General features: G+C 36.7%; 1 protein-coding gene across 3 annotated transcripts in view; it reads right to left on the reverse strand.

The window, feature by feature from the left end:
* The window catches only part of THOC2 (THO complex subunit 2), a 54,218-nt gene extending 35,985 nt beyond the window's left edge, over nucleotides 1-18,233 (reverse strand). For all 3 annotated transcript variants that reach the window (XR_012634333.1, XM_074914775.1, XM_074914773.1), the window contains exons 1-9: nucleotides 18,118-18,233; nucleotides 11,230-11,288; nucleotides 8,923-9,014; nucleotides 7,631-7,682; nucleotides 5,387-5,457; nucleotides 4,519-4,640; nucleotides 3,652-3,785; nucleotides 1,815-1,981; nucleotides 1,098-1,190 (exon numbers count right to left, since the gene is read on the reverse strand). Coding sequence is in view for 2 of the 3 variants with exons in the window: in XM_074914775.1 (XP_074770876.1) it covers nucleotides 1,098-1,190; nucleotides 1,815-1,981; nucleotides 3,652-3,785; nucleotides 4,519-4,640; nucleotides 5,387-5,457; nucleotides 7,631-7,682; nucleotides 8,923-9,014; nucleotides 11,230-11,288; nucleotides 18,118-18,179 (852 nt within the window). In the remaining variant the exon portion in view is untranslated. The remainder of the gene's footprint in view (nucleotides 1-1,097; nucleotides 1,191-1,814; nucleotides 1,982-3,651; nucleotides 3,786-4,518; nucleotides 4,641-5,386; nucleotides 5,458-7,630; nucleotides 7,683-8,922; nucleotides 9,015-11,229; nucleotides 11,289-18,117) is intronic.
* Nucleotides 18,234-18,505: the final 272 nt, after the last annotated feature.

An 18,505-nucleotide genomic window follows, 5' to 3' on the forward strand; every position in this document is an offset into this window, starting at 1 on the left:
TTCTGGAATGCAAGTAGATTAAAAATGAGACTGAGAATCAACATGACAAAGGTGAACAGCATAAATGAATGCAGTGACCATTCTATCTGTAAGATTATAGGAAAACACCCCTATACCTATACAGGTCTGGGTTGAGATTGCACAGGCCACTGTAATTCTGAGTCTGAGCATTTGTTTTGTAAGCTTACAAGCATTCCTTAACAAACGAGCATTATTATCATGCATTCCTCCCTCCACACCAATTATCTGAGACCTGCACTCCTACTCTTGCTCCACCCGACACATTACTTGCCAAAATACTGCTATGAAAGCAGAGACAGTTATTGACAAGTCAGATTGTGACTAATGCTATTAACTGCCACACAAATTAATGGCAGGACTACATTCCAAAATTTCCACAGCTTTAGCTAGAGTTTATTTCCTTCGTTTCAGCAGAAGAGTTTAGAGTCTTAAAATATCTATGGATATTCTGAAATTAAAAATTGGTGTATAATGTAAAATTATGTTGATAACAAACATTCTGTTTACCATCTGTCAAACTAGTATGTTTATTTGTTAAGACTGTCAGACTGGAGAGGATAAATATCTCTGATTAAATCTAAACATGTAACTCCATTTTCCTTTCTTAACCTAACAAATGGTCAGAATTCTTGTAGATGGAATGAGAAGTGAAATTCAGGACTATGTAAGAGTTTAAAAACAAATCCTACTATTAAACTAAAAGAATTTTGAGAGCTGATTGTTCTACTATTTTTTCGAAAACATTTAAGAGGGTCTAGTTCTTAAGGAAGGTTACTCAGGCATTTAAGTCATACTCAGGCTTTTACCGATCTCCTATTCGGGCAGGAGATAAACAATCTGGAGGATACTACACAGATAATTCAAAAGAAAATCTATCAGCATTCATATTTCAGTATGTATTTATTTGAATATGTGGCATCAGAAAGTTCTGGAAATTTTAAAAGATATTAATGTATATACACAGGTATTACACAGTATGTCCTGAATCTGAAGCTTTAGGAATAGGTTAAAATATCTGGCTTCCTTTTTAGCATGTTCTTAGTTTTGGCATTTGACAAAGTAGCATTGTCACTTACATGAACATAAAGATCTTCCAAATCTATGAGATTATGTTGCAAAAGGACAGCAGCAACTCTGTATAAGGAGGAAGGTGTCTCACCACTTGGATCCTAAAAACAACAAGGTTGCAAATTGAAGAAAAAAAGCAAACAGGCCATTGCAGGTGGTCATGAAACAGAAGTTACTCAAAGTTCACATGAAACATACTAACCCACAGTTCTCCTTGTTATTTTATTTAACTACTGCTGCAAAGCCACTAGACTTAACTGCAACAGACAATCAGAATTTTCAGAAACAAAACCATTCAATTATCTTCATACCTTATGGTGCTTTTATGCAATTCCCAGCCACGCATTTAAAAAACCCTTCAATATTTTATCAAATGTCAACCCTGCAAGCATGCTCTTCACTCCTGGGGACAAGACTTTCATTTTGAAGGTACAATCTCTTTGTTAATGCCAGTCCTTATATAACCATACAAGTTCAAATGAAAGGTATAAAGATTGTTTTCAGCTGTCTCTTTTGGAAAATGCTAAGCATTCTCCTCTAAAATTCATTAGAGACTTCCACACAAATCATGAAGCAATTGCTTTTAATACTGGAATTTTACAACTTAGAAATTAATTTCTATGTAAAAATAAATATTTCCAGCAAAATCTGTTATTACTGACTGCAGTTTAACACCAAGTACAACCAACCATCAAAACCAAAAATTAAGAATGGAAATACATTACCTGGTAAAATTTAAATTTGAACCCAAGGATATGGCATAGAGTCTGAGGTTCACACATGTACATGTAAGACTCTATCAGTGGTACAAAGAAGTCATCATATTCAGGTCTGCACTCATAGACTTCTAGGATAATATCCAAAACTCTGTTAGGATCAAGATTAAAACATCCTAGAGGAGAAGAACAGAGTAGAAAAGCTTAGCATTGCTATTTTTCATCTTCATTCTGTTACTAAACCACAAATGCATTCATTTTTGAAGTTAATTCTTTTCAGTTAAGACTGAGCCAGGATTTACCTACAGCAAAATAATCTGTATCATCTGTAAATACAGCACTGAACATTTTGACTTATGTTGAATATTGAGCTATGCAAAGATACAAACCAGGACTTTCAATTCAGATTACAGAAGAACTAGAAATTACCATCTTAAAGCAAACATTTAATAAGTAAAACCCAACCTCCCTAATACTGCAGTGCCAGCAAAAGGCACTGCCTGCTTCCTCTTCCCTTGTGCTGGCACACATGTTAATGCAGTCACACTAATCAGCGAGCTAGAAATTATTTTACTTCCCAAAAATTGTTTTTGTTTGAGCTAGACCCTGATTCGTACCCGGTTGTACTTTCTTGTCAATTCAGTGTTATTGTTACCATTACGGATAACAGTTTGGTTTTTTTGAAGGAAGCAAGAGCAAGGACACAGATCAGTTTAAGACAGTGCAGTAATCATATCTGTATTTTACTATATGAACTTTTCCACCAAAACTCCAGGAGACACGCTCAAGACAAATATTACTTATATCAAGAGAATCCACACCTAGACTATTGTCTTCATTGTGCCATGAGAAGTTTTATCCAGGCACATCCACTATGGAGATACGTCTTTCCTTCACAAATTTCCACTATACTAGGACCTACTGCAAGTCAATACTTTCAAGTAACTGGCAATTTATAGGAAGTCTGTTAGTAATCCTTAAAATTCCACAAGACAGAAAGATGTTTTGTAATAAAATTCCACAAACTAAGGGTGTATTTTTTTTTACTGTAATAACTAGCAAAACCATCCTCTTGTCTAGCTCTCTTCCAAAACAAGGAGTATCATTACAGGGACTTGACAGTCTCAGGAGAAAATCCTGTGACAGATGAAAAATTATATTTTATAAAATAATAGCATAGCATTTTGACCCTTATTGCACTGGTACCATATGAAACAGGCACTGGTGCAAACATCAATATATTGTCTATAAATTTATTCAAAAAGGAAGCGTAAAACAGGGGGAATTACAGATTATTTCCTGATTTTAATGTATTTTGCACTTTGTGACACTCTTGCCAAGATCAACTTGGAAATATGGACAAATCATAATCAGAGCTAGATAAAAGAATGTTTACTACTTCTCATTTCTCTTCATAATCACTCGTTCAACTTCTTTCTGACTAAAAGAATATGCACGTATTGAAGCGAGTACCTTAAAATAGCAAAAAGCATTACTTAAGCATTACATTCCAATCTGCCTTCTAAGAGATGACAAGCACATCCTCAGAAAATACTGCTGAAATTAATCAACATCACAGCATGTATATCTGAGACTGTACTGTAAATTTAGTATCTAAATTAAGTTTAACTACACAATGTTACCAAAATTATTTTTGCCACAGAAACAGGAACTTCCAAATGTCTTAATTCTATGCAAGATGATCTACTGCATTGCTATCACGCTAAACGCCAGTATGGTGTATTATTTGATCCACAGGTTACCTCAAACAATAGTCTATAGACACCCTCTGTAGCCATCAGACCTTGTCAGAAAACCAGTGCCCGTATTCCTTCAAATTCCTTACCTATTAAAGATTTGATATTTTCAAGGATTAAATCACTAGTGATATTTCCAGATAAGTCTTGTCCCAGTTCTGCAATGAGCTTTGCGTAACCTTCATTCTCCTCTCTTAACAAATTGAACTTCTGTTGCTTATAACTGCAAATAAACAGAAATTAAACACTATTGTGTAACATGTCCACAGTGAAGCTTATTTATGCTCTTACCAATATTAAATTTGTTATAAAAATATATTCAAAACTGCCATTTTGTAAGGACTTTCTTCAAACAAATCCAGATCTTTTATTTCAAATGCAAACGATTTAAAAGCAAGAATATGCTTATATGTAACAGTAAAGTTTGCTCTTACACACACTATACTGGAGAACTGCTCTCTAACAGTCTGTGCTTAAGGACCTATTCTAGTTTCAAGTGCTGTTCTTTGAGATTGAAACACTGGATGCAGAAACAAAAAAACAAACATACACACCCAATATATCCTGTGGTCCCAAAACTAACATAACTACATTTGATTATTTATGAAAAGAAAGGCTTATGCTTAACTGATGCAACAACAATTACTAGTTTTCTTATACTCTGTAAATTCACATTTGTCACAAAATTAAATATTGTGTTTAATCTGCACATATGGGATCACTGTAGTAAAAGCCATAGCACTAGGCGACATTAAAAAAGATTTTACATTTCTCAAGTTTAAAAACTAAGAGAGCTAAAGAGGCTCTTTTGTCAGGTTAAAGTGCAACAAAACACATTTCCTAAAGAAAATGGAGCATTAAAAGAACCATTACACATTGTTAGAAAACAGTTACCAGACCAATTACCATTGCCTCTCCCCACCCACTCCCCAAACAACTCTTGCCCCCAAACTTACAATAGTTTTGTCTTTATTTTAACAGATTTCTGATTGAACTGTTGAGACTGCTTGATAAGTCCTAATGACTCCAGTGTCTCTGGATCTAAGCGCTCCTTTAGGACAGTGTCAGATACAAGATACTGAAAAACACCAAAACCATACATCAGATTTGTCAATTACAAAGACCTAGAAACAATCTGATTATTACTTCAGACTACATATGTGTTCTGACTACAAAAAAAACGTTCAAATATCATGATATACCACAATACCAATATATTCTGCTTCAAACACAGAAGTGGACAAAACTGAGAACTACTTACCTGAAATTGGAATTTTACAGTGGTGGATTTTATATACAAGAACACCTCAAAGAAACAAGCCCTAGAGCCTAATTGCCAATTATAAAGTATACATTGCATAGCATCTAGGGATGTTATTACCAAGAACTCTGTATTTACAAAGCTTATACCCATTCTCTCATATTCTGGAAGAAAAGCCTTATTTTCATATGCTGATTTTTCCTACAAATCAAGCTTATTCTGCACTTCTTCTAAAGCACTACTGGCTATTCCATGCCACTTCTAAAGACAGAGGAGGTTGCATAAAGAAGTAGTCCCACTCAAAACACACTTTAGAAGCACAATTTCTGTTGAACTGACAGGGGAAAAAATTAAGTTCTCTCAAAACTCTAAAGAATTCAAGGGACAACTATAATATATTACTCTACCATAATGTTTTGAAGACGCATTTTTAAATTACCTGGGAATTTGTTAAAACATTCTAATAGTCTTTTCCTCCTTTAAAAAAAGGCTTCAAGACTCTAATTTTTCCTGTCAGATTTTGGTATACGCTTTTACCGAAAGACTTTCCAAGTGCAACTTACCAAACAGGCTAATACCAGCTGGGTAAAGTGATCCCTCTTACTTTTTTCTTCTAAACAACTTGTTTCAATATCTAGTATAAGGGAAAATAGAAAAGAAGAAAAAAACAAATTACTACTTCTGGAATTTATAACTAATAAATTTATTATTCTTTTTATAACTATTCCAATAAATGCTAATGATAACACAATGCCAAGCAGTTTGTTTATAACATGCTAGCCGTTTATAACATGCTAGCTTCTTGCCACTTTCCAGCTACTCGTTCACCTTGAGGTCCACTTAATATTTTTCATGACAATTCTCAGACATTCACAAATCTCAAGAAAAGGTAAAACAGAAACCAGAGGAACACCATAACTTTTTCTGCCCTTCTCTCTACTGCAATAAGGTTTACAGCTAGCATTAAGAATGAATAATAAGCACGAAATAAGAGAAATACGAATCACTGAAGAGAACTGCATGATCCTTAGCCTTGATGCAGTGTTCTAGTCTCCTACCCTGTGTCTTCAGAGTAACTACCATTTACTGCCTAGTCTGCAGACTTTCACTAGGTATGACTCTGTATTTCCATTCTTTTCTTTTGCATTACAATTCATAAATTAACTTCTGTGGGAAAACAGGCCATAAAACAATGGCCAAGGAAGCACACCTGTCTAAAGTAGTTTAAAAAGGCACATCATTACAGGAAGCAAGGAGCTCCAAAAGAAGTTGAAAACTCAATGAAAGAATGCTAGACAGCCATTACAAAAAAATCCCACACATAACCACAGAAAAACTAGACCCATAGAGAAAACATCAACAACAAAAATATGAGACAGAAGCCCCCAAACAGGCTGAAAACCAGTGGTGTAGCAGTGGAGGCAGACTTGCCAGACCAGTCTGGTCCCTAGCAGCCAAGCCTCTCAGCCAAAGAACAATCTGCAGAAAAAAATTAGTTCAGGGAACGTGTGTGAGGAGATAGAGTTGATAAATCAAAATTCTAAGGTACTGAAACACATCAGATGATGACATCAGAAAAAAAAAAATCCTGACAGTGCCAAATACGTTATAGAGGGAAAAGTGCTAGAGGAAGCTCATTAAAAACAATCAAGAAACTGTCAGATGTCCTTTGCCTCAGAGTTTGAAACCTAGCTCCTTAGCCATACTATTTCTCTGCTACTAGTGGAGGCACAGCATTTGGCTACATACTAATTTGAGAAGGAGGAAAAAAAAAGAAAAAATAAGGAAAAAAGACAGACAGATACACTGCTTTCAGTTATTCACGTAGTTCAAAAAGCAACTAATCTAAGTTTTCTAACACATTTTAAGAAAACAAAGGAGTATCAGTGTAATACTGCATTATAAAAACCAGTTATTACAAAAAGATGATACAAGTGCACAGAATGAAACACTATGAATAAAAAAAAAGTCAAAATTCATCATTTAGATGTTACAGAACCGAGACTGCATTCACAAAATTAATTAGGTGCCTCTCCACACAGGCAGCCACAGCACAAAGATGCCACACTCCTTCAGCCTACAGAACAACCCAGGATCTGTGATGGGCAGACTGTCAAAAGCATTTGCTGAAATTTGTTGAAAAAAACAGACACACATAGAACAAGACAGAAACTGCAAGCAGTTAAAACTCTGATCTGGAAAAAAAGTATACAGGATTCAAATTCTAAAACCAGGAAAGAAACAGCTTTGGATCAACATTAATCCAGATGCTATTACCAGAATAAGAAGTACACATCCTTAAAGCCTGCATAGTTGGCAGATAGTAACTTGGCAAATGATGTCGTTTGCCTTTAGATTTCTGGACAAACAATGCAAACTCCATTTCACTATGCACAGTGACTACAGTCACTGTACAGATAAAAATACTTACAGAACACATTTTAAGAACAGAGTATCTATCCACCAGTAAGTCGATTTTCAAGAACAATAACAACTCTAAGCCACTGATTCCATTAGCTAACATCCAACATTCTTACAAGCTAGCTCCTTTAACTATTCTTGTCAGATCAATTTCCACTGCCTTTAATATGTAAACTTCTGGAAATTGTAACAGAACAAAGCAGAACAAAAAGACATTAACAACTGAGATGCAGATACACTGATGAAACATCAATACATATCTTGTAAAGAAAAAGTCATGTTTTACAGATGTAAGGAAATTTCCTGAAGAAGTCAACTAGCATTGTCACAAAGCATTTATTTCTCAAAATCTGTTACAATGCTGAAAGGAAGGGAATCCAGCTTACCTAATATGCAGAATACATCAGCTAGGATGGAAGGCATGTCTTCCCGGAATTCCTAAAATGGAAAGAGATCACAGTGAATAGAAACTCCAATACATACACTTAGAAAGTTTTTATTCCATTACATAAAAAAGCACTTCATCATAAAGTAAGTTCAGATTAATTAATATTGTTATTACTGATCATATTAATAATGAATAGGCTCAATTATTAACTAATATCTAAGTGCTGTACTAATAACTGGTATGTAATGAAATAACATTACAATGTAATTTAAGAGTACGTAGTGGCCAAGGACAAAACTTTCTGGTTACTACTCCATTCCTCTACCCTGTCTCAAGAGCAGCACAAGCCTGTACAGTGAACTACAGTTTCTCAGGCACCAAACAAATTACAATTTCCTGCAGTAACTAAAGATCAAACATTATCACATGCTACCCCAAACAGCACAGAACACTTTAGCCTTGACTTCTCTCAAACACAATGCAGAAGCTACAAAACCTAAAAAGGTTATCCTAAAATAGATTACTGCAAAGCTTATTTTTTCTTAATATTCTATACATGACAAAAGAGCAATCTAGGAACTTAAAAAGAAATAATTTGTATGAGTTTTTTTGAATGTTGGTTTTGGGGGAGAGGGGTGTTTCAGGTTTTTTTTCCTGTTGGTTTTTGTTTGGTTTTGTGGTGTTTAGAGTGTTTTTTGGGGTTTGGGGGTTTTTTGTTTGCTTTTGGTTTTGTTTTTTTACAAACACCAACATTTAGGAACCTTGGAAGTTTAGAGGAAAATACTCTTTTCCCTACTTTCTCCATTATTCAAAGCATTTTACAAAAAACGTTTTTCAAACAAACGTAACTCTGTTGCATTATTTTAAAGGCAGCCGGGATTCAGTCATCTCAACAGTAAAATGGCAGACATTTGTTACACTGTAAGAAAGATGTAAATTATAAAAACCAGTAGGTGGCATTACAGACATCCTGCATAAGCAAGTGAAATCTATTTCTAGCATTTACTAAAAAACTTTCAGTCTTCATATGCACTTAAAAAATTTAGTTTTTAATTTATGCTAAAATGAATATATCCATTCCTCACCACAAAAACTAGGGGGGAAAAAACATAACCCTGACAGACTATATATTTCAAGTGCACACAAATCAAGAAAAAGGACTTGACAAGAATGACTTTTTATACATGGAAAAACAAGTTAGTTGAATATTATCCTGCTTGATTTTCATTTGGACTTTTATAAGAAACGAAAAATTTACTCAGGAAGCAGTTATTATAAATATACACTTACTATGACATCACCAAGAACATTAGAAGCTTGATCATGCTTTAAGTTCCCTCTGACAACATGGTATGCAAGCTCATACAAAGCCTGTTGGATATCTGTTGGAAGAAAACAGATTGTGGAACATGTTAGGTAATTCTTGGTGTAACTTTTACAGAAATGTTTACAATAATGCTGTAGACTTCAGATACCCTGAAAGCAAATAGGATATGCTTTCTCTTACCAATGAGGGGGATTACCTTATTACTGCTGATAGATATTGATGCTTAAATTTAATCTAAGACTTCACACAAGCACATAGTAAGAGATGATCCACTTTCCCTAGAGAGTTTATGGAATAACAATAAAATGGGATGAAAAACTACACATAATAACTGCACATAATAACTTGACATAAAAACTACACATAATTCCTCCACATAACAACTTCAGTCTTGGCAGTTGGTTTAATAAAGACACATTTAACTTATAATTCACATAAATATCATATTATACATATATATATATAAAAATATAATACATAGAAAACATTCCAGTACTTTTTCCAAACTGTAGCTCATGACAGATATGCTTTCAAAAACCATTTATCTAGGACAACGTAAAATTTAATTTAAAATTTAATTCAAAAAAATGCTTAACAAGGATTTTTTTTTTTTTTTTTTTTTTTTTTAAGGAAAGTCTCCCGTAACTCAAGAATGCTGTTTTTAAAAATCTTATATTAAGCTGAAACACTAAATAGAGGGACTGCATTTGAGAAAAATCCTGCAATGTAAAACATGGTGGTTGCAAAACCAGCTATGGTAGACTTGTAAGGAATTGTTCTTAAATAATACACCAGAACGTTGTTATGCTTTTTAGTATATGAAAAATAACCCCCCATGCTTTCACCTTGCACTTGCACCATGCGGTTTGCTCAATAAAAAATATTCACAATGGGTATACAAGGTATAGAACTTAATGGCTTAAACCAAATAGTAACTTGGTGACTGCAGACCACTGTAGCTGCATCAAAAGCAGATTTCTTTCTTTTTTTAACCGGACAGGTTAATTTTACCTATTACAGTGCTTCTGGCAACGAACACTAACTGCTAAAGACCTGAATATAGAAGAACTGATGCCTAAACCAATCCTATGTAAAACATAACTCTTATTTTGAAGGTCAGTTCAAGAGTACAGCTTGGTGCAGTACCCAATTTCATAATTTATGATGAACCCAAACCAACCATAAGCGTAGCCTCAGACATGTCTCTGCATTTTGGAGAACTTGTTACACAGGTACACTGCCAAATCTGACCTGTCTCCGTAAGTCTGAGGTATACTGAACTCCAATAAATGTTTTTCTGGAACTAAAAGGCAGAAATGCAAGTGCCAGTGCAGTTTTCAGAACTGGCTCCAGGTCACGTACGACTCAAACTCTTAACAGTCAGCATCTCTGTACTCACTCCAGATGATCCACATTTTCAGGCGTTTTTCTATAGCCAGAAGGACTATTTCTATTGCCTATTAATTCCTCCAATACAGCCACCGCATATATCTATCTAGTCATTCCCACTGGATCTTTTAGATCCTGACACCAAGGACTATGAAAAACAGCATATAGAAATTGTCAGCCTGCCTAGAACAGAGAACATCCGCTGGCCTTTCTTGAACAACTCTGGGAACAGCAATTTTGTTGTGTTGAATAATAAATTCTTCTTACTTAATAATATTATTTATAACTTCCAATGAAATGTTTTGGTTTATCTTTTCTGCTATTATAACTGCCCGTTACGATTATTTTAGCAAGAACCCAAAACACCATTTAAACAGCATAGTACATTTGTGGTCTTAGTAATATGGAAGCTTTTCTTCCAGCAGATTCTGCAAAACAAACAAAAATTTAATTCTTCTTTCATCACCAAAGATTTCCTAAAGTGAGAATTTAAAACAAAAGACAGCAGTGCCTTTCACTAACAAAAAGTCTGTAACTCAGGTACTATTGTAAAAATTAACTTTCTACAGTATACAACCACACTCACTTTCAGAATAAAATCTAGTTGTATGTTGAGTTTGCAAAATGGATTTTCATTTTCTACAGCACAGATCAAATACTGGACTACTCGCTACCACTTACTACTGTCTAAGAAATCTCTCACCTGGACATCTGAAGACAAACCTCATTGTGGATGATTATACTGCCTTACCATTTGTAATATTCACCTTTAGCAAGCATTAATGGCCACCATATATGAAATGTTCCAAGCAGATACGTACCACGATCAACTGTTTCTAGGCCTTTATTGTTTAAAACAACCATAAAACCACACAACTTACCTCTGAAACCCGTATTATCATGGCTTTTGTTTTCACCAAGAGTGCGACATAGTTGCACACTGAAATAAAAGAAATATACAAAAAAGAAAAAATGTAAAATGCTAGATATTAGCATACACACACACACACGTTTGGGGGCTCTTTTTTTGTTGTCGTTCTAACTGAAGTAACTTTAAGTTTGGGCAGTTTAAATGACTGACTACATTTTACTTTTCACGGAGTAAATACTCACAGAAGTTACACAGCAAAGAAACACAAGTCTCCCAATAGATCACATACATATGTATATCATATACTTTAAAAAATATTCTTCCTAACATCACACATGCTTACACCCAGAAAACTGAGAACACTAGTCAATTTTAGTATGTGAAAGGAAGCATGGAAGTGCTAGCATTAACTCACTGTTGCTAACCAGAGGAAATGCTTTTCATAGAAATACTATGACTCTGATAATTTTCAACTCCGACCCATAAAAAATTTTTAACATTAAACAATGTGCATGGGTTTTCGATGCAATGCTTCACCAATGGTTAAGGTGGAATTTTACCTATTCTAGTCACTAAGACAATCCCCAACAGGATGCAAAGATCTGCCATGTTATCTTTAGTTACTCCTGAGGCTCCCTCAACCAGATCAGCCATATGTAAAAACTGTACACTCTTCCATGAAATAAAATAATAGTTCTGTGTGTTTCATAAAATAAATACTTCTCCACTACACAGAGGGCTTAGAAATGGACATGCTTCTGAGCTACAAGGACTTTCTCTCTCCTCTACCACTACTGTCACCTCAGCATGAGGCTTCAAAAGCAGTTTCAAAAGCAACAATATTTAACAATATTTTTTTAAAATGTAGCAATTTACCTATAACAGGCATCAATGAATATCTTAAGAATTTTCTTCACACTTGCAAACTTTTAACCAAAAGTTTCACATATTTTTCCATCAAAAAGTCTTTCATGTGCATAAACTGAAGGCAGTATCAAAGCCACATAGTATTTCTACATAAGATGGCAAGACTAAATTTCCTGTGGGAGTGATTTTTAAACATGTTCTCAAAAAAGGCAGGTATTTACAATTATTAGAGGCTTATCATGAAAAATAAACAGTAAAAAAAAGATTCTGCAGCAATCCATTACTCGTTCTATTTGCATCCTACATAATTACCTCTATCAGATTTAAACAGTTGTTCCAGCAATCAAAGTATTATAATTAGTACACACAAGGTATATGAATCCTTTAAAGACAACTGGAAAACTGGTGGTTCCACAAACAATGTAATCACCATAAATATGCAAGCTCAGCTAAAACCAATGGTATGGCTAATATGTTCTAAATGCTACTGAAGAGAGTATTTGGAAATAACCAGAACAGAGACAGCAAAATAGGGGAATAGGTAATTTCTTTTATTTTTCATGAATGGTAAGTGCAACTTTTTTTAAAGAAGCAATAGATTTTTTTTCCCAGCTGTCTCCAAAGTGTATTACTTTGATTTATGCCAGATTTTTGTAATTTTTACTTACTACTCCTCCATAAAGAAGTTACCCTGTAAGCACTCATTTCTAAGCTCTGTATACAAGCCACAGTAAAGTGAAATGTCTGATTCCAAAAAATTATCTACTGAGATGCATACTTTGACCCCTATGTCACGAGATGATATCATCAACCAGGTTACATGAGCAACAAGCTGGTGTGCTTGGACTGAAGAGTTCACTTAAGTACACCTTAATATAAAGTAAGAGTTTTAACCTCTTCCAACCTCTTTCCAGCAATACCAAAATAGTACTATCAACTTCACATTACTTTAAGACACAAATATATTTGATCAATGTAACAAGAAACCCTATTTAAAATCATTTGCAATTGTATTTGCAATGAAAAAACCCTGACTTCTTAAATTGGAAAAAAAAAAAAAAAGTAAAAATTCTCTTTTTGTGGAAGTCTACATGGGAAAATTTTGGTAGTAGACATGAAGATGCTGGTATTACTCTTTGGATCTACACTAATAATTATGCTTTACATTCTTTCATACCAGTACTCTATCTCCAAAGAAGGATGACCTTTTCTGAAGGTGCTGTCAGATAGTACAGCTGAGCTGATTTAGTGGCTTGTTGCTGCAGAAAGGGACACATCCACCAATATTTCTCCCCTTCTTGGCCACACAGATCTAGCTCTCATGTCAGTTAAATCAATTAAACTGACCAACCTGCCAGAAAGTGGTCAGAAAACATGTCTTCTGCCGACTTTGCAAGTTGAAGCAGCTTACCAGGAGGTCAGAGAAGCACTGGAGTAAAGAGCACCCTGGTGAAGGAAGACAAAGCAGAAGCCCTCCCCTCCAGTACCAACAAGCTGTGAAATGAGTTCACTCAGCCTCAACTGAGTGCAACATAAGTTCAAATCAAAATTCTAGCACCTTCACAATAATAAAAATATCATTATTAGTACAATTAATCAACTCAGAAGAAAGTCACAATACTTCCCCACTTAATGCCCAGGACAACAGAAATTTATCAGGTCCACTTTTCAGTTCAACAGACCCAAAGTGTCTGTTAAGAGTTTGTTTGAAACTTTTATTACCCTAACCTTATAGTTCATTGCTCCAAGCCTAGGATGGAGAATTTCCCTACTCTACTAAAACCTGCATCTCTTCATCCAAAGATAAAACTGTGTAATACATGTAAAATACTATTTTAAAATAGGATAACCTAGAGAGTAATTAAAAAAAATATCACAGAAACACGTCTGAAAATTAAGGTTTCAAAATTAAATGTTTTAGACTAAAATGGGATAGAGTTGCTTAATCAACAAAATCCGAAGCAGTGTTGAGCACCTATCAAGCAAGGCTGCATGGCAGAGCTAGGAACTGACCTAAGCCTCCCAATTCCTACCCAATGTCCTCAATTCCCCTCCCACACATAGTACATGACAGTAATTATCACAAAGTGCATGTGCCTACAAACATTTAAGTATATGCATAATTCAACTGATGCGGGTAGTTCTCTAGTTGAGATGAAGTACAATCCATTGCATTTTGCAGCAAAGATGCTAAACTACAACTGAACTATTTTCCTAGCTCTCAGCCCTTTAACTCAACACTGTGACATTCCTCATGCGAGTGAAGTAACAAACATGTTGGGAGTGCTTGAGTCTTTAAATTTCACATTCACAAAATGTTAAGATTCTTCAGTTTATCTTGAGGCTTAACATAGTGCATAAACTGCCAGACAAGTACATTAATAAATCCCTACTTCCCTACTAAAGGGCCTTGGATGTGTTTAATCTATCAGAAAACAAGGTTATCAGTCTAAGAGCAAGCACATGCCATTATATGTGTATTATAAATGTTCTATGGCTGTAGCCCATATGGACAGCATCTTATTGTGGAAGACACCACACAAAATTTCACTACGAAGGAGAGTGCATGTATACATAAACAGGTCTGCAAGGAGTCTAGACTGATCAGCATTAGAAGCAGTCACAGATCCCAACTTGATCTCTACGCAGTATCTGGCAGTAGCAAAACAAATGCACATAATTTTGTAAATTGTATTTAGACAGAGACAGGTCTGAACAAAATAGAAAATGACAGATAAGATGAACACATCCTGACCAATTTACAGTTTTGGCAGCTCAGAACACCTGAAACTACCACATGATGTATATTTATTTATTTGTATTAGATATTATTACACATCAGTAGCTGGATTAAATTCAAAGCATGTACAGCTTTGAACAAGGTCTCTGAATAATTTCTAGGAAGTGAATGGTCACTCCTACCTAAGCTCTACAATACAAAATTTTTCACAGCAAAAGATCAGCTGTTTAAAACTGATTCCCTTTCTAGATTTCTAGATATATTATGATTTATTTAGAAAACAATCAAACCTTTTCTTTTTTATTTTCTCCTTCCCCCCAGTTCAGGAACAGCATCTCCCACAGACTACAGCAATATCACAAATCTGTTATGTTTTTAAGTATAGGCAGACCATCATCACACTACTCAGAAAGAAAACATAAGAAAACATACAGCAATCATCTTAAGCATCTATTAGTAATCATAGTAGAAGTTGAAACGCCAAATAAAAACAAATTATTTACTTCTTGCAACACAGTTTCATATTCCCCAAAAACATAAATCTGTGTTTTTATTTAAGTAAATACCAAAATACCATCTCAGGCTGATCGATTATGTAAGCCATTTCATGCTCTAGCAAGTAAATATTTTTTTCCTAAGACCTATCTTTCCTTTCTACTAATTACGAGGTTTTTTGCTGTAATCCTCACTTTTCAACAAAGTTGGTATTTGTCTCCCTGTGAATAAGCACACTATTTTGTTTAAAAACAGAACAAACCCCTCCATACAAGAGTGAATGTTCTCTGACTTCATACATGGGCTTTATTAGACCAGGCTTCCATAGAGTGAAAAAAAAAAACAACACCACAACAAACCACCAAATACCAAACAAACCCTTTCTAAAATTCTTGCAAATCCTGTATTTGCTAGAAATGTCCGTTTTGTCCTTTCACAGTACCCTTCCTTCCTCTCCCTACTTTTCTAACTTGCTATAATGCATTGTCTTAACTTTGAACCACAAACCCTGAAGACCAGAATTGTTGCCCAGACATAGGCCTAGACCTGATTTATATTTCTGGACATTTGCATTAGGTAAGTAATTCAGTAAAACTAATTATTCCATTACATTTATTCCCCTTTTACTTTAAATAATGTTTAAAAATATTTCATGTGTTTCATTTTGGAAAGAGAGCATCATAATTTTATTTTCCTCCAGTAAAACAGGAGATAGGAAGTTTTGGAAAAAGAAATAAAGTTACACACTGAAGATACCCTAAAAAAAAGTTAAAGTTCTCTAGATATGGGCTACAGATAAGATTCTTCTACTTCTAGAAAGTAAGCTCATACATATTCCTCATGCTTATATAGCTATCACTGCAAAAATTGATAACAGTTGTCCAGACACAATCACATTTCTTTTTAAATGGATGGCCTCTTTTGCAAACAACTCTTTAAATAATGACTGGAACTGCATTTAAGCAGTATTCCAAATGAATTGTAAATGTCACAAATACAGGAATTCAGTCTATCATTTTGTTTTGCTCATCCCACAGCAGATTTAACACTTCCTTCCCATTTGGGTTAAGTACTGCTCTAGAAGGAGGGGAGATTCATAAAAGGTTTTATCATGATCAAAAGCTAAGACAACTTGCATCTTAGTTTAAAGTTCTGAGAATTCAAAGCAAACAATGCAGGTGCCATTGTATGATCAACTATGAAATTTCTGTCCTTGTACAAACTCCATATATTCTGAGCAATCATAAACTAAGTTATAAAAATCATAATCATGTGACTACTTCATGCAAAAATGAGTTAATGGCAATTACAGAAGAGCTAACAAGTGCATCTACATATAATGTTATGTATAAAAAAGCAATCAGCTTTATTCAAGTCATCTGTGTATTTTTGAAAAGTATCAGTATACATTTAATTCTTTGTTATTCATAGAGAAGTTTCTAAACATTGAAGTTCAATAAAAAGGTCTCTATGCTTGTTGTATAAATATTGCCAAGCTCAATGCAAATTCAGCTATTGCCATAAAATATTAAGCAGGAGATTAAAAAAGCAATGCAGACCTCTGTTGTTTGGGGACTCAGGAACACTTTTACTATTTTTGGAAATGCAGGTACAGAAGAGACTTTCATTGGCCTTGTATGGTTCACATCAAAATATGTAAAGCTTACATGCTAATGGTTCTAGCACAAGTCAGAGTCAGAAATGACATGGCTATAAAGGGGGGCCCCTTCACTACAAAATGGAGGGTCTGGGGAGAATGATGTCTTGTGCAGGGAAGCTCTATGTCCTCTATTCTCTACCCCACTACTACCTTCTTCATGCACAGTGAAGATCATTACCGTAGTTGCACAACCTTTTAAAAAAAAATGAACAAAAGAAAATAATAAAGAGTGACTATAAATATGCATTTCTCAAAGGAATTCCACTCATATTTGAAACTGTAAGGTTTTTTAGTTACAGGTAAAACCAGAAGTGCATAGAAGAATTAAAATAAGGGCATTTAAAAACCTACAGTTAGTACACAGGACACCTTTGTCCAGGCTAACACGGTAACACGAAATCGACAAACTGGTTAAAAAAACCCTGAACAGATGTACTCCTGAAACACAGTACAGTTAGTGAACCTGCCACGTTAGGACTGCCTAAAGCGGATACACAGAAAGCCCTCCAAGGGAAAGCTCCTAGAACACCTGGATTGATTTGGGAAGCTGCAACCAGACCCCTCGGTGCATAACGGTTACCTTGTAAGATAGACAGGAATGACTAGCTGATCCTACCTTGCTCGAATCAAAGAATACAGCGACAGCCCCCCGCGGAAGAGGCAGAAAAGCAGGAACGGAGGCCGAGGCCTCTACCAGAAAGGTCAACATCATGGAGCCAACGAAACCAGAACGCTTCAGGCTCCGTATTACCCCGGGGGGGGCGGCTAAAGAGGAGCCCGACACCCGACAAACCGGACCCAGAGGCAGGAAGGGGGCGCTCGGGGCGCGGGCAACGGCCGCCAGCAGAGCTAGGCCCGGCTACGGGGGACGAGTTTCGGCGGAGGTCGCCAGCAACCGACAAAGGAGGCCGAGCCGCACAGGAGGGCGTCCGGGGCCCTGCGACCGACCAGCGTTTCGTCCCTAAGCCGCAGCAGCAAGGACACAGCCCCGAGCAACGTCCTCCCCGCCCGCTCCCACCTCTTCGCCGCCCCCCCAACAGCTCCCCTCGGCCGGCGGAGCCCAAGCCCGCCCTCCCTCCCGCAGGCCGGCGGCCTGCACGCCCCACCGCCTTCCCGCGCCAAGACCCCGCACTCACAACTCGCTCTTGCCCCCTTTCTCCCAGTTCTTTATCCACTCGGCAGGGAGCAGCGTCGCCATCTTCCCCGTGTGGCGCCGAGAGCCCGGATGGTGGAGCGACGAGCCCGGGTCAGAGGGGACGCAACGGCCCGCGAGGAACGACGGGACGCGAACGCGCCGTACCCTGGGAAACGGCGCGCGCCGCGCCAACGCGCCTGCGCGAGACCCGCCAACGAGCCCGCGCGTTAGCCCCGCCCCGCGGCCGCCCGTCCGCGGAGCCCCGCCCCTCGGCCCCGCCCCTCGGCCCCGCGCTCGGCTCGGCCCGGCCCTCCCCTCCGCCAGCGCCTCGGCCCCCCCCGGCCGGGCTGCCCGCGGGGCCCCTCAGGACACCCCCAGGGCAGGGCCGA

The sequence above is a fragment of the Athene noctua genome, chromosome 11, assembly GCF_965140245.1.
Source record: "Athene noctua chromosome 11, bAthNoc1.hap1.1, whole genome shotgun sequence".
In the NCBI taxonomy this organism is placed as follows: domain Eukaryota; kingdom Metazoa; phylum Chordata; class Aves; order Strigiformes; family Strigidae; genus Athene; species Athene noctua.